Source organism: Epinephelus fuscoguttatus, linkage group LG18, assembly GCF_011397635.1.
Source record: "Epinephelus fuscoguttatus linkage group LG18, E.fuscoguttatus.final_Chr_v1".
Taxonomy (NCBI): Eukaryota; Metazoa; Chordata; class Actinopteri; order Perciformes; family Serranidae; genus Epinephelus; species Epinephelus fuscoguttatus.
Window position 1 is genome coordinate 38,548,935 of NC_064769.1, and position 17,264 is coordinate 38,566,198.

Genomic DNA, 17,264 nt, shown 5'->3' on the forward strand with positions numbered 1-17,264 from the left:
TTTACATCAGTTGTGGACATGAGACGCTCTCAATGACGTCATCTCACGGCGCCCTCTTCTTCCACGGGTGCTCTTTTGCATTTTTTATTTTTCAGGAGAAGCGCCACCTGCTGCTCGACCTGTTGACTCCCAGTACTCGCAAAACGATAATGAATGGAAACATGCATAAATTTGCATTTTCACAAAATTCGCTTAAAGTTTGCGATGCATTTGGATGGAAACCCAGTTAGTGTTGCTCTCTGTTGACTTTTAAAAAAGCCTTAAAATGCAAAATGATTATGGAATATAATGTAAAATGATAAAAATGTAAAAGAATTGTGGATTATACTTTAGAGTATAATCTATTTAATTATTAATTTATTTATTTCCTTTGTTTGGTGCTGTTGATATTCGGGGTTTTCCTTTGGTTGATACAGGACAGGCAAAAATAACCCTGGGGCTTCAGCCTCATCCTTTTTCAGTAACTGTGAGAAAATTTGTGTCTCCAGATGTTCCAACTGAAATTAAATTATTTATACATTCATTCACAGAAACATATTGCGTCAAGGTGTACTTGAGACATTGTGTTCTCGCAAATGAGACGAACGCCAGGTCTCAGTAAGCTTGACCTTTTATCACCAGAATCGAATCAGTGCATCGTTCAGTCGAAGAAGACATTTGTGCCAAATTTAAAGAAATCCCCTCAAGATATTGTGTTCACAAGAATAAGACAGTTGAGGTCACAGTGACCTTGACATTTGACCACCAAATATTAATCAGTTCATCGCTGAGTCCAAGTGGATGTTTGTGCCAAACTTGGAGAAAAACCCTTGCCATGTTCTTGAGATATCATAGTCATAAGACTGAGATGGATGCAAGGTCACAGTGACCTTGACATTTGACCACCAAATTTTAATCAGTTCATCCTTGACTTAAAGTGGACGCTTGTGCCAAATTTGATCTCTTGAGCTGTTCTTGAGATATCTTGTTCAGGAGAACGGGACAGATCGACGTCGAAATCACGACAACGTCTCAACGTGAGAATGAATTCAGACATGATTTTAATACTGTTGTTAATCAGTTATTTTACACATTCAACTAAAAGCGTTCTCTGTACATGTCAGGCTGCGATCAGCTGGAGGTTAAGTGCAACGCCAGTGTAACACTGGCAGACATCATCTTTGGCAACACGACGTCACTGCGGAGACAAACATAAATACTGGGGCAAAATAAATTAATGAATAAAAGATGCACAAAGAAAATCTATAAATGAGTAATAAAGTGTTTCCATGTGGGTTAGGGAGGCGGACGGTGGGCAAATAAAAGTCAAATTAGATTTATTTTTTTCTTTTACACATTTATAGATTTACACATTTTGTTTTTTATTCATTCAGTTATTTTTTAGTTTGTATTTCTCCCTTTATTTATTTTCCCTTTCAGTTCATATTTCTCTGATAATTCCAGTTTGGTCTTCCATATAACACAAACTATTATTTACAGTATTTACACTGAGAACATGATGATTATTAATATAACCAGAGCACTGATGCAATGGGCAGCTCAGGAGCAGCTCTCCCCTCAGTCTCTGCCCGCTGTATGAACGAGACGCTGCTTCCTGAGGCCCTGCTGGGGAGTCCGGCTCAGTCCAGCTGTTCTTCACATCAGGCTGCTGCTGCTGATAGACGACAGCGAAGCAGCTTCGTCTGAGCTCCTCCGCCCGGGCCTCGTCTGGGACCGCTGCTGCCGCCGCCGCCATCACCGCCAGCCCGCGCAGCAGAGGAAACAGGATGAAGGTGATCCAGGAAGGGAAAAGATCCCAGAACTCCCTATGTGGAGTTACAGGAATAAGACGAGACGACCGGAGAGTACTGGACCAGAGGAAGGGCCAGGTCCAGGTACTCCTGCAGAGACACCAGCAGAGGGTTAGATCATAGATACACGGTTGAACTAGGATTAAAATATTTTGGGACTGCAATGGCTGCAAATTAAAGGAACCTCAGACATGCACGCAGTTGCTACGTTATTAGGAACATCTTATGTGATCCAATCCAAACAGCTCAACCATAAATTCTGCCTGTACAAAGATAATGTTCAGTTTTATATGGTTTATTATGGTTTATTGCCCGAAGTGCAACTGAAACTCTAAATACAGGATTTAGTGGAAAGTTACTCTGAAGCGTTCTCGGGTGCAAATAAACAGATTCAAATGTCTTGAAAAAAAATTCTGCATGTGAAATGTTAAGTTTAATGTTAAGAGTTAATTAATGTGGAGGCCGTGACAGAAGTTAAAGAGCTGGTTTGAGTGTAAGTGCTGAAAACAAGCTGAGCTCTCTGCGGACGACGATGCGATAGCCCGCTGTGCTTGAATGTGCCAAACTCTGAATTTATTTCTATGGTATAAGATGTTGCTGACAGCCTGAACAGATGATCAGATGTGAGGGTGATGTATCCATGTGAAAAAATAAGGCTGATTAATAATGAACTTTTGTTTATATTTTACTGACAGATAAACACGTTACCTGGTTTGCCATGAGAGAAAGTGTGCGGTCTAAATCTTCTACCAGCTGTTGGAAAGTCGGTCGGCGGGACGGGACGGCGTGCCAGCAGTCTCTCATCATCAGGTACCTGATAAAACAGAAAACCAGCGTTCAGACAAACACGAGCTGTTTTTAAGTCGATGTTATTTGGAGCCTGAACACAGATTTGGGATTTAACTCACAGCTCCTGAGTGCACGCTGAAGGTTTCTCCATGCGGTGTCCCTCCTTCAGCAGCTTGAAGAGCTCCTCCACAGGGACGCCGGGGTACGGAGACCCCCCGAGGGTGAAGATCTCCCACAGCAGGACTCCAAACGACCACCTGCAGCAGAGGAAGCATCACAGAGACCTGTCAAGATGGCCGACTTCATGTAGCTGCCACATTTAAACCTTATTAGGGCTGTCACAGTGACCTTGACCTCCAACCACTGAAATCTAACCAGTTCATCCTTGAGTCCAAGTGGACGTTTGTGCCATATTTGAAGAAACTCCCCCAAGGCATTTGTGAGACATTGCATTCACGAAAATGAGATGCATGTGAGGTCACAGTGATCTTGACCTTTGATAACCAAAATCTCATCAGTTCATCTTGGTTCAAAAGTGGTTGTTTGTGCCAAATTTGGAGAAATACCCTCGCTGTGTTCTTGAGATGTCACATTTACAAGAATGAGATGGATGCAAGGTCACAAAGATCTTGACCTTTGACCAGCCAAAATCTAATCAGTTTATTCTTGTTTCCAAGTGGATGTTTGTGCCAAATTACAATAAACTTCCCCAGGCATTCGTGAGATAGCGCGTTAATGAACATAAGATGGATGCAAGGTAACAGTGACCTTGACCTTTGACCAGCCAACATCTAATCAGTTCATTCTTGAGTCCAAGTGGACGTTTGTGCCAAACTTGAAAAAAAACAAAAAAACAAACTCCCTAGAGGCTTTCATGAGGTATCACGTTCCGAGAATGTGACGGATGGACTGACAGACAAAGAACACAATGTCTCCAGCAATCGCCAGTGTAAGTATAAAAACAAACATGAGAAAATAAAATTATAATAAAATTGTTACATTTACGTATGAAATTCAGCCTGAAAGAAAAACAACAAAACATCAACATCAGGTCTCTGAAGTTTAAACTCACACGTCACTTTGGTGTGTGTAGATGCGGTCGAATAAAGCTTCTGGTGCCATCCACTTCACCGGCAGACGACCCTGCAGGATCATTAACACATCAGTAAGAACACGTCTCATTACGTCACCCTGATACTCATATTCAGTTAACGTTAACGGAGCCTCACGTTAGTGGTCTTCTTGTAGTAGTCGATGTGGTGGACGTCTCGGGCCAGACCAAAGTCTGCGATCTTCATCACGTTATCTTCAGTGACCAACACGTTCCTGGCTGCCAGGTCTCTGTGGATACACTGAGAGGAGACGGCAGGGTTCACCACAGATTCACAAGTACAAATACAAGTACACTGTTACATGTAGCTACACGGCTAACGTCACAGAAACATATAATATTGGCTGCTGATGTTAATTTCTCCTCGATTGTGGATCATTTTCCTGCTGGAGCATGAATGGTTGTGGAAGCTTTTATTGGTGATTTTTAGTGGGGAAGAGGGCTACGACATATGGTAATTCCCAGCTGCAAGTACACTGCTACTTGTAGCTACATGCTAACGTCAGGGAAACATGTACTCATGGTCATTAGTGTTGTGAATTTCTCACTGATTTCGGATCGTATTCCTGCTGGAACATGTCTGGTTGTGTTTAGAAGCCTTAATTATGATTTTTCATGGTTAAAGAATGACATTATTCTCTGTTACAGTCATTCCTGCCACAGGACTTAACTCATGCATCCAATAAGATCTTTAGCATGTAAATCTGACCTTCTTTGAGGCGAGGTACGCCATTCCTCTGGCCACCTGGTACGCAGCAGAAACCAGCTCCCTGATCTCCAAACTGCCCAGAGACGCCTGCCTCGACCCGCTCCAGTACTCCAACCCGACCGGGCGACGGGCACGCAGATACTCCCTCAGATTCCCCTGCGAGGCGTACTCCACCACCACATACAGAGGGCCTGTCGGAGGAGGGGGAGGTGTTAACATCTGTACGACACACATCACCACTGACGGGCGCCACACGGAACAAACCCACTCACCGTCCTGAGTGCACGCTCCCAGCAGGTTGATGATGTTCTTGTGTTTGCCGATCATCTTCATCATTTCCATCTCAGAGATCAGGTCAGACAGATCCTTCTCTGTGGCGTCCGCTGCACACGACAACAACAACAACATGACGTCAGCTTCATGTTAGAGTTCGGATCATTTTCATTTTAATCTGAATCAGGATAAGGCAAAGGGTGAAAGTGAAAAGTCGGATAAAGTTTTAGGATGTAGGTCAATAACCAGTCACAACTCGATAAAGACAAACTCAGATTAATGAACTACTGGAAAAATGTTTGAGTAACTAGAGTAACCATCTGTTGGTTGTAGGCCTCTGCAAACCAGTCAAGGTGCACTTGTCTGTAAAACCATGGATACTTCACACACGTACTAATGAACCTTCATTAATATAGGCCTATATTTTATCTCCAAGTGCACGTCACACACTGAGCGAGCCGCCTGTTAATGACGCTGTGGGCTAATGGGCATGTAGCTACTTCCATGTTTCAGATGATACGTCATGTTTGTAGTCGACCAATGAAGATGAGTTTACATATCACCTTGGGTTCGTCCTTCACCTTCTCAAAATGATCCCACACTTTGGATTTCCTGCCCGACATGTTATTAACTAGCCTGTGGAATAACCGCAGGTACCAGCCCTGGAAATTAACTTGACTCCTGTCTGACTGCTGAGCGTGGACACTTCCTGTGTCTGTCCTTTCAAAGTAAAGTCACACATGCTCCAGTCATATAGGTTTGGATTTATTCTGACAAGGTGCAGCTCAACATGATAGAGTTTCACGTTTGTTTGTTTTTTCTGCGACTATGCTACCAATGAAATCTTGGCAACTACTACTTTCTGGTCTAATTCTGTGAGTTCTTGATTTATGACCAAAAACACATTTTGTGAGGACACAGTGACCTTTAACCATCAGATTGTAATCAGTTCATTCTTGCATCCAAGTGGACGTTTGTTCCAAATTTGAAAAGAAATCCTCCAAGGCATTCTTGAGATATCACGTTTACAAGAAGTGGACAGACGAGGGTTACAGTGACCTTGACCTTTGACCTACAACTACCAATATCTTATCAGTTTATTGTTGAGTCCAAGTAGATGTTTGTGTTTAATTTAAGGACTTAATTTAAGGCCTAATTAAGGTACAGCATTTCCAAGAATGGGACAGACGTAAGGTCACAATGACCTTGACCTTTTACCACCAACATCTTATCAGACATGGATGGAAACTGTCAGAAAAACTTGATTGATGTTTCTTTTTGGGGGACTTTTTTTTTTTTTACCTTTATTTGACGGGGCAGTGTAGAAATGTGGGACACAGACAGAGGGTTATGACATTCATAAAAGGTTGCAAGGTCAGATTCAAACCTGGGATGTTGCAGTTATTTGGCATGTGCTGAAACCAGCTGGCTACCATACTACTCTATTTGTTGTTGTTGCAGAAAGAAGTCATCCAGTTCAGAAAGCAGCTCTCACCTTTCAGCATTTTCACCGCCACCTTCGTGAGGCGCGTCGGTTTATTTCTGTCGATGCCAACAGCCTCGGCCAGAACAACCTGACCGAAACATCCCTCGCCCAGAGGTTTCCCCAGCGTCAGCCTGAGGACGACACACAACAGGTCACTGTACAACGTGCTTGATTCACCTGAGATACACGTAAGCTACAGATCATCAGATGCAGGTAATCCAAAGTGCTTTACAAGACTTGACGGAGCACAAATGAAACACCTGCTGAAATACAAACAGGTTTCAGAAGTGATGTGAGCTCAGAGTCAGAGTGAGAACATCTAACAGCAACACATATACTCCTCCACACCCGCTACGTCACTTCTCAGTCGAGGACAAAAGTATCACACAACTCTGCAGCTTTATTTTATTGATGCTTTCAGGGGAAAATAAGACTGACATGTGCAACATACTCACACCTGTACAGGAGAATGATTCTTAAATGACATTCTGTATGTAGTTAAACACATCAGAGCAGTATGCTGCAAAAAGTCAGCTCTCAAAAACAAGAAAGAATAAATGAAGGGTGGAGCATTCAGTGAAGGTTGGACCACCGACAGGCCACAGTGAGGAACTGTTAAATCTTTTAATAATCAGTTCCTGGAGAGTTGTGGAGGACGTACAACGAGTGAGAAGCAGCGAGATGGGTTGCTGCAGGCGGTCATACCTGTCACGGGGAAGCTCCCAGACGGGATCGTAGGGAAGTTCGTACTCTGACACGCCCGTCAGGATGGTGGTGGCTGCGCTGGAGAGACGAGACTGACGCATCAAACACATCCCCGACTGGAGGGAGGACGAGGACTCAACGGACACCTGCAGAGGGAGGACAGACGTCGTCAGAGTCTCTGGATTATATGACCATAAAGTGTCCTGGACAAATAACTGATGAATAAATAATCTCTCATCTGTTATGACGCCAACTGTTGCTGAGCGAGGTAACAGGGTGGTAAAGCCCTTTACACCTGCAGCTTTAAAAACTGGTCTGTGGCAACATTCCCAGGAAAAATCAACAGTGACGCACAGTTAGTGACGTTTCCCATCACTCATCAGTGGTTGGTCCACCGAAGAGGGTTGGCAGAGCTAAGCATCAGAAGCAAACGGTTACGAACAAAGGCCGAACAAACAAAGAAAGGAGCGATGACTACAGACGTCACACAGGCGACAGATTGGATCTCTGGGAAGTCAGATTCAAACACACACCTGTAGTTACGGCTTAGCGCTACAGGTGCCGCCAAAACAGAGATCTTTGGCAACAACAAGAAAAATCTTTCCCTGTTTTTCGTCTTTTAAAGGAACAAAGGTTAAAGGTTTAATGGCGTCTGGCGGTGAGGCTGCAGATTGCAACTATCGCCGCTGCATTTCTGAGCATGAAGGAGAACCTACGGTGGCCTTCAAGTAACATAACAACGCAAACACCCCTATCTACAGCCAGCGCTGGGTTTGTCTGTTCTCGGTTACTGTAGAAACATGGCGGGCTCCATGGAAGAGGCCCCGCTTGATCAGAATCCATAATGAAATATGTTCAGGTCCTATCCCCTGACCAAGGGCTGATCCTGATCCATTAAGGCTGATTTACAGATGTACATTGGCTCAACGCAGAGACTAACAAAGGTAACGTTACAAAATTCGGCTCCATTACAACTCACAAGGCTCACTGACAAAACAACTGTCTTACATCCACCAAACCATAAATAAAAAATATGACACTCTTACAAACCTCAGAGAAAACTTCAGACAAAAAAAATCAATTTTTTAAAACCTTTCTAAATATATTGACACCAGAACATTGTTAAAAAACTGTACGAATATACTGCAGACTGTGAACCAAACTTGTATTTAACATAGGCAGCAACAGGAAGTTCAGAGACTAAACAGGAAATGGACCAAACAAAAAGAGAAACGTGTCACCTGTCTCCTCAGAGGAATGCTCTTCGCCAGTTTTTGGACGGCTAACTGGCCGTTGAAGTCGCTCTTCTTCGGGGCGCAGCAGAGTCTGCAGATGACCGCCATGGCTGTGAGGATGATGATGATGAAAAACCCCAGGCAGTAGATGAAGATCTCCAGGTACGTCTGAGAGGGTAGCGGGGCGGGCGGCAGGTCTGAGATGACAGAGCACAAATATCAGATCAGCACAGTGGATCATTTCTGCAGGATGAACTGCAGGAGGCTTTGTGACGTACCATCGACGACAGTGAGCCACGCAGAGTGATGAGAGACGCCGATGGAGTTTCCCGCCAGGCAGGTGTACTCTCCTGCGTCGTTCAGAGTGACGTTCCTCAGAGTCAAAACCTCCATTTCTTTATCTGTGGTGTTCAAACCTGCCGTCTGGAGGAGAGACAGAGATGTGATGTGAGATAAGAATGACATGTCGGTTCATACTGAGAACTAAATCGTTAAAAAACAGCAGTACACATGTTTACTGATTCATAACTAAGACTGGAAGAAAAGGTGACTTTGTTGGGGACTATTTTCAGCAGCGGAATAATCCACATTTAGAGAGTACTAGTCCATACCCATTGGTAGCTTTGTCACCTTCTACCTATGCCAGTCCTCAATGCCTATGTGCAGTTTCACATAGATTGACCACGTCAGTGAGTAGAAAAACGTGGGACAGACAGAATGACTGACTGACAGAATGACACACTGACAGTTTCCATGATTATGTACAGCATACCATACCATGACTTAGTCATACCAAACATTAGAAACAACACCAACATTGGTCCACAGGGGGAGCCACAGCGATCGGTCGCATTTTAGCCATTTTGAAGCATTTTTCTGTTGTTATAGCGCCACCCAGTTGCCAATTAGAGTTAAATTTCTCCAGTCACCTTGAGGCGTCCTGTTCTACATATCTACCAAGTTTAGTAAAAATCCATATGGCAGTTAGGCCTAGATAAGAAATGAGCTCTCTAGCGCCCCCATTTTGTTTGATGGGGTCAATAATGGAGGGGTCCCCTCAGATTATGTGTGGTCATATGCCTACAAAGTTGCGTGGTGATGGGTGAAACCCTTGAGATGTTCTACACCTTTATGTGATGAGCCACGCCCTCCGCAATATTCATTGCCTTATAGAAGCTCAGTTTTAGGAAGTTTTCCAACTTTTGCCAAGAGGGAACTTTAGATATTGCTCCCTAGATTATGTTCACCCAGTTTCATGCAGATCGCTCAAACTTCCTAGGAAGAGATCCATTTGAAGTGTTTTTCAAAACATTCAAAATGGCGTTGGTTGGTGGCGGTAACAAAGAAGGGCAGTAACAAACTATAAAGGCAACGAAGAAGAAGATTGCAAGCTGGTGAACACTGGGGATTTGTGAGAATGGACCACAACTCACTCGCGATCAAGTGTGTAAAAAAACACACTTTGCACAGAGCTTTTATTTTGTAGGGCTGTTTCCTGCTGTAGAGTGAGTGACTGACACACAGCAACTTGACAGAGACAGCAAACTAGCTCAGTGACATGGCCAAACGCATGTATGATGCCGAATATATTCAACTGTGTGGACCTTGAACTGATGACTGAGGAGAAATCTGGACCCCATGAATGGACCAGTTGGGACCAGTGGTCTGTGGCGACTGACTCGCTCTTGGAGCCAGCCCCTAGTGGACTTTAAGCCTAGTTCACATTACACGATTTTCACCGCGATTTTGACGTCGCAGAGGATCTTGAGAGCCACCTTGGGTCGGAGGTGAGTCGGCAGATAGTCCGCCACGACAAGTCCTCATGTGTGAACAAGCCTGCGAGCAAGTCGCCCCCTCGTCTGTGACTGGGACTGGATATCTGGCATGCTAGAAAATGTGACATGACTGACAAAGAGCATCAGCCAATGAGAGGCGGGATACGTCCCAACCCTCACCTATGGTCATGAGCTCTGGGTAGTGACCAAAAGAATCAAGATCGCAGATACAAGCGGCCGAAATGAGTTTCCTCTGTAGGGTGTCTGGGCTCAGCCTTAGAGATCGGGTGAGGAGTCAGACATCTGGAGGGAGCTCGGAGTAGAGCCGCTGCTCCTTCATGTTGAGGTGGTTCAACATCTGATCAGGATCCTCCTGGGCGCCTCCTGCTGGAGGTGTTCCGGGCACGTCCCACTGGTAGGAGGCCCCGGGGCAGACCCAGAACACACTGGAGGGATTATATATCTCATCTGTCCTGGGAACACCTCGGGGTCCTCCAGGAGGAGCTGGAAAGCGTTGCTGGGGAGAAGGATGTCTGGGGTGCTTTGCTCAGCCCGCTGCCCCTGAGACCCGGCCTCGGATGATTTACAAACGTGTCTTTTGCCAAACCTTTCTGGGCCACAGGGCGTCATGTGACGGACACATTTCCACTGTTTGACCTCTGTGAAAACTGGCGTCAAAGTCGGACGCACTTCCTGCAGGCCTGGTAAACATGGATGTAAACAATGCAGGATTTAAAACACTCGTAAAACTCTGCAAATGTTTTCTGGAGAAGGAAATTCATTCAACACGACTGTAAAACAAAACTTTTACTTGTTTACAAGAAAACTCCACAGGACACCTTTATGTCTGATGTTTGGAGATTAGGAAGATGATTAATGAAAGTGTCCATGTTGAGCAGCTGTGCATAAAATACAAAGTTTGTATAGCTGGCCTGAGCAGGCAGACACATGTCTACATAATCCTCTGACAACATCCAACGTTCTTTTCCTGCTGCCATTGTGCATCCCTGCAGGACCCTGGCCGAGCGATTTCTGGGGATAGCTGAGCTCTCTCTCTCTGACTGATGCTCCTGACATGTTTCAGTAAATAACCTGGTTTTAAACCTGCTCTTTTCATTGTCTTCAGCCTTTCTTGTGCCTGTAAAAGGAACATAATAATAATCTGTGCAGAGCTGCTGGTTACGTGTTCACCACATGAGTCCACAGCACATCACAGATGTGGTTTCACTCTGCTGTGTCACACAGACATGTACTCAGCGTCACGCAGCATAAAGACCGACTGGATCACCACGAGTGAAGGTAACAAACACACGTCACTTTATGGTCATGAATCACAGCAGAGCTCGTACATGTAGTCATCCTGACACGCTGCTGCCGCGCAGTTTTATACACACAGAGGAAAAAACCTCTGAGGTCCCAACAATTAAATTCAAATAACAAACCTGGTGTTGTTTCCATCGTGCCTTCCCTTAGGACCAGATTTAAATGCTGCTTTTTCAAATCACAGGCTCAGCATAGAGACGCACGTCTTTTCCAACCATTTAAACTGAAGGAATATCGAGTTCAGACTTTGTGAAGCGCAAATGTCCAATCAAACTCAATCAACAGGAAGTCGCTGCAGCATCACAAGCTGGAACAAAATACTAGAATTACCGCTTTGTGGTTGACTCCTCCACAAACTGTTCAGGTGTCTCTGACAGTCTCCATCCATGTCAGTGAAAACATGGATGCTTCACACACAGAAGATCTATACAATCAGCACAGTTTCAAGATTAGAGTCACCAATTCAGTATCTGACCAAATGTCTCCCCTTCTGTTCCTGAGATATGACGTTACAACATGATGATGTCACAGTGGCTTCCTTTTGTGTTAAACTTTGTTATAATTAGCGTAAGAATTCCTGAGTTATGGCCAAAAACATATTTTGTGAGGTCACACTGAACTTTGACCTTCGACTATCAAGGTTCCCTAATCCACCAGAGACTTCACACATTTCTCATACTCATGACCACATGTACATAAATATTCTTTTCTCTCAAGATGATTGAATTCAGATTATTACTCAGTCCGAGTGGATGTTTGTGCCAAATTTGAGAAAATCCTCTCACGGACTTGTTGAGATATTGCATTCACAAAACATGGACGCAAGGTCACAGTGACCTTTGACCACCAAAATCTTATCAGTTCATCGTTGAGCCCAAGTGGACGTTTGTGCCAAATTTAAAAACTGCTACGGTAATCGCCAGTGTGGAGCCATAAAAACAGCTTCATATCCATTTACACCAACATTAGCATGGCCATCAAACGTCCATGATGGAGGAGAAGCTCCTGGACCAACTGGTGGTACTCCCCATGATCCAGCCTCTTTTTTAGGGTCTCATGTACCCACACAGATCTCTGTTTATCTGCTGACAGCCTCTCACCCTCAACCAGAGCTACAGACAGCACCCTCTGCCTCAACATGGCAGCAGCTACACACTGATTACTGCAGGACACACACAGTAAATAAATGGTTGATACACGGGAAGGTTAGGGTGAGAAGGTGAGTCTGTGGTTGCCTGGCAACAATAAAAAGGCAGAGCGGCATTCAGTTTATTTAAAAAAAGGCAGCGTGGTGTGTCTCACGTTTCCCAACCTGCAAAACACTTTCTGTGTGATCGAGTTTAAAACACTGAGTGAACCTGAGCGCTCGTGGTGCAGCAGCGTATCGTGCACACAAACCTTGAGAACGAGGACGTACGGGTGTCCGTCTGGTGCCTCTCTGCTGCCGTTGACAGTGATGTGTTTGAGCCACTGGATGTGAGGCTGCGGGTCGCTGAACACTCGACACACAAACTCCACGTCATGACCGACGACTGCGGTTTGGTTGGCGGGCAGCCCGGCCTGCAGGATGGGTCTGTGAGGGGAGCGCTCTGCAGCAGACAGATCAGAGAACGTTAGAGGTGAACCTGCAACACGTCTCACACAAGGACAACAAAACTGTGAACTCAGCTGCGTTAAACTCGAGGCGTTTCCTGTCGTTGAGAGTGGACGAAGATCTTTATTAAAAACAACCAGGAGACGCTGATGTGGACGCACAGAAGCAGGTTCTCTTACCGACTACATCCAGCAGGTAGGTGTGTTTGAGACTCCCGTATTCGTTCTCCACCACACAGGTGTAGTTCCCTTTATCAGATGGAACCACTGACTCCATTATGAGAGTCCACATGTGGTCTCTGATCTGAAAGATGGACGACACATCAGTGAATAAATAAAATAAACTCATTAAAACAACCGGTCGGACTTCTGACGTTTTCTCTCCGTCACCTTGAATCCTCCGATTCTTTGGTCCTTCCTGAACTCTTTCCCGTTCTTGTACCAGCGCAGAGTGGGGACGGGGTTTCCGGTCGCCTGGCACCTGAACTTCACGGTCTTGCTGGCGGGGACGGCGTGGAGCTGCTTCTCCATCTTGTCTGGCATCACCCACTGTGGCGCCAGCGCCGACACTGAGACACAAACATCACAATCATCTGCACTGATTTAAAAACAAACAAACAAAAAAAACAAAGCAACAGAGAAGAACAGTTTGAGGCTTACTTTGGAGCTTCTCATTGCTTGTTGACAGCTCGTTGGACAGTTTGTTTTCCTCTGAGGATGACTCATCGTCTTCTTCGTCTTCAGAGGATTTTACCGCGTCGCCTGCAAAACAAGTTTAAAAGCTGTTCAGAAACTGTCGGCGTGTTGGTACAGATTTTAAGGCTGCTCTCTGGGAGCCTCAGATGTTCCCTCTGACAGACAATGAAAGCAGATCTAACCTCTGACCTCTGACCTCTGACCCTAGCTCACTGAACGAGGTCTCTAGGCCTTCCTCTTCCTGCACAGGCGGGCAGACAGGAGCTGTCGCCACAGCTCAGTGCTGCGCCCGACAACTTCCTGAACTTCAGAGACCTCCTCCCTCTCCCCCCCGGCCATTAACAGCCACACACACACACACACACACACACACACACACACACACACACCACTGCTGACAGACTGTACCACAGTTAATGGAGACCGGGGGGTTACTAAAATTTCCTTTGACCTCTTTGACTTTAAGAAACACTACAACCCTTCCCTCCTGTTATCTTAAAATAAGAAGTTAAACTGGTCAAACTTGTTTCATCATTAAAAACCAAAAGAGTTGAAGCATAAACAATTTTCAATGTTGACCCAAACTTAAACCTTCATCAACACACACAGTGAAAATGTGCCAACAACAACAGCTGCTGGCTCACAGTCATAAATGAAATGACCCAAATTTATGGCAAACTGTGGCTGAAATTAATCATTATTTACATTATCAGTTAAAGGAATAATTCACCCAGTTACAGTTATCAGTTACACACACTGTGTTGTGCTGAATTTGTGAAGAAAATATTTTTCTCTCACGCTGCCACACAACAAAAATATCATTTACTTTAATTTCACAGATAAGAAACAATAAATTGTGAAGACAATAAAGCCTCCACTAAAATAGCATTTTAAGTCCTGTGTGTGATTCATCCTGGCTTCATATGAGCAGAGGAAATCTCTGCTAGCTGCTAGGCTAATTTATACAATGTAAAATGCCATAGGCTTGTGCTAATAACGTTAGCATGTTGTATTTGTTTGGAAAACGTGTTTAGTATCAGACAGTTGTTTTGTCAGTGAACCTTGTGAGTTGTAATGGAGCTGAATTTTGTAACGTTACCTTTGTTAAATGTTGCTGTTGTCCCTGGCTTCATATGAGAAGAGGAAATCTCTGCTAGCTGCTAGGCTAATTTATACAATGTAAAATGCCATAGGCTTGTGCTAATAACGTTAGCATGTTGTATTTGTGGAGTTACAGTGAAGCTGATTTGTGCACTTGTGTTTGAAACTGTCTCTATGAAGCCATGTTTAATGTGTGTTTAATGTGTGTTTTGAATCAACTAAACTTTACAGCACTTCACAGAAACCTCCACCGCCAGCTAGTGTTTTGGAGGTGTAACTGCAGAGTGACACAGACACACCACCGCACAAGTATAAATGCTCACAGCGGTGTAGGCTCTGCGTAGAGCTGACACACAAGTATAAATCTGCCTTTTCACGTGATATCTGTCCCATCAACACATTTTATTTTTGCCTTCTTTGTGCAGGTCTAGCAGCCGAAAAAGCTGCACAATCCTTTCGTGTGTTCGCCTGTCAGTGTTTTGTTTCTCCACCTGACATATTGATCCTATTAGAGAGTGACTGGAAGATAAGACGGGACTGTTGTCTGCATACAACCCATCATTTGTGCTCATGTCATCCTTTTTTAAAACAATTAATCTGTAAAACATATAACTCTGGAGTCAGGAAGAAAATAAAAGACGTTCCCCTGCTCTCCCTTTAGCGTAAAAATAATAATAATGCAGAACTTATATCCATGATACTTCTGTGTTTCTGTTGAAGGTGGACGGGAGAAGCCCCGGCTGCAGAAAACAACCCACTCAGACGTGTGTGAAGCTGGGAATCTCTGTGAAACCCTGTGTTGTGGTGCTGGAAATATAGATTATGGTAAATGTGCAGCTTCTGTGAAACACATCAAAGAGTTTATAAAAAGCGCAGCGTTCCTGGTTAGACAGGGCTGGGCTTCAGGGAGGCTTTTTTTTACAGAGCTCGAGGAGAGTTCACGGCACTTACAGGAATATTTCACTCTCAGAGAGCAGAGACAGAGAGGAGGGGAGAGGAGGGAAGTGGTTTCCAAACACTAAACCTTCATTTGGGAGAATACAACCGGGCGAGGTGGGAAATTGAAAGCAGGCTTTGTTTATGAAAGGAGACGCAGCAGAGAGGCTAAATTTGATGTGCTCTCCACGCAGAGAAAAACAAGAGTTTACGACGAGCTTAAAAACAACAGTATCACATAGACTGGCAGTCAGCTGGGGTCCAGATGGTTGGACGAGAAGACACAAACACACACTGAAGGTATATACATGCAAATGCACACACAGACAAACACTGGCATGTTTTGTGTCTGTGTGTAACGCTGCAGACTGTGTGCATCTGTTCCTGTGTTACTGTGTCTGGACAGGATACACAGACCATAACCAGCACCCTGAGAGCCAAGCCTCGGTTACACCATGAAAAATCACTCTAACCAGTTTCAGATGCTTCGAAGCCAAAAACAGCCAAAGCTTTAAGAAAAGTCACTTTCTTATTAAAGAAATTCTTTCACTGGAAACTTTTATAAGCTTTTATATTTAATACAGTTTTAAACACGCAGACCGCGGCTGGGAACAGACTCATGAAAGAGTTCTCAAACAAAAGAGACGAGCAAACAACACACACCAAGTGGAAACAGGCTGCAAAACACCAGCAGCAGTAACTGGGAATTCACAGCCCAGTCGTCAGAGGAAAACGTTGCACTGTACATTTCTGCAAACAGACACGTTAGACCTGTATGTTAATATGCATTAACGTCAGGCTGTTGCAGCATTTCTAGCAGCAACCGTGGCACCAAATCTGGTAGTTCTGAAGACACACTGAGGTTTTTCCAGAGGCAACTGTGTCGCCAGTACTGAGAGATTTTTAGCACCATGTTGTGCATTTACATCACCTAATCTGGTTGTTTATTAGCAAAGCATGCCAGCACTTCCTGCTGCATTTGTGTCACCAAATACAGTAGTTTATCAGTGACACACAGCAGCATTTCCAGCAGCAAATGTGCTGCTAAAGTGGTTGTGATTTAGAGACACATTACAGCATATCCAGAGGCAACCATGGCACTGAAACTGTGTGCTTTTTAGCACCACACTGTGCATTTCCAGAAGCATTTGTGTCATCGAATCTGGTTGGTTATTGGTGACACATCACAACATTCTAAGTTGCATTAGTGTCACCAAACCTGGTAGTTTATTTCCAGCAGAATTTTGCTTTGTCTGTTAGAGACACATGAAAGTATTTCAAGAGGCAACTTTGGCACCAAAACTGAGTGCTCTTTGCTGACACATTACAGCACTACCAGCAGCTGTTATTTTAAGCAACACCATGATCTTTCCAACCTTAACCAAGTGATTTTTGTGCCTAAACATAACCACACGTGAATCACATCGCGTTGCTGAAATGCAAAGAAACATAAAGGTTCGACGTACAAATATGTACAAATGCCAGGACCGGTTATTTTTCAGCAACACATTGCAACATTTCCGAGCAGCAATTCTGCTGCCAAAACTTGTTTTTAAGAGACACATTATAGTATTTTGAGTTGTACATGGGGGACTACAAATAGTTGTTTGTTGATGAACGCACCATTTCCAGCAGCTGTTGTTTAAAGGCCCTGACACACCAAGCCGACGGTCAAAGTTGGGCCGTCGGTGAGCGTCTGTCGGCCTAGTTTTTGCGGTGTTTCCTGCACCGTCGAAACTTCG

At 44.4% G+C, this 17,264-nt stretch overlaps 1 protein-coding gene across 1 annotated transcript in view; it reads right to left on the bottom strand.

The window, feature by feature from the left end:
* Positions 1-1,035: 1,035 nt before the first annotated feature.
* The window catches only part of LOC125906055 (fibroblast growth factor receptor 1-A-like), a 28,324-nt gene continuing 12,095 nt past the window's right edge, over positions 1,036-17,264 (bottom strand). Inside the window, exons 3-17 of the mRNA XM_049604457.1 lie at positions 13,450-13,551; positions 13,180-13,358; positions 12,970-13,093; positions 12,595-12,785; positions 8,377-8,521; positions 8,105-8,295; positions 6,864-7,009; positions 6,168-6,289; positions 4,672-4,782; positions 4,400-4,590; positions 3,809-3,931; positions 3,652-3,722; positions 2,699-2,836; positions 2,499-2,604; positions 1,036-1,880 (exon numbers count right to left, since the gene is read on the bottom strand). Of these exons, the coding sequence (XP_049460414.1) occupies positions 1,806-1,880; positions 2,499-2,604; positions 2,699-2,836; positions 3,652-3,722; positions 3,809-3,931; positions 4,400-4,590; positions 4,672-4,782; positions 6,168-6,289; positions 6,864-7,009; positions 8,105-8,295; positions 8,377-8,521; positions 12,595-12,785; positions 12,970-13,093; positions 13,180-13,358; positions 13,450-13,551 (2,015 nt within the window). The 3' untranslated portion in view covers positions 1,036-1,805. The remainder of the gene's footprint in view (positions 1,881-2,498; positions 2,605-2,698; positions 2,837-3,651; positions 3,723-3,808; positions 3,932-4,399; positions 4,591-4,671; positions 4,783-6,167; positions 6,290-6,863; positions 7,010-8,104; positions 8,296-8,376; positions 8,522-12,594; positions 12,786-12,969; positions 13,094-13,179; positions 13,359-13,449; positions 13,552-17,264) is intronic.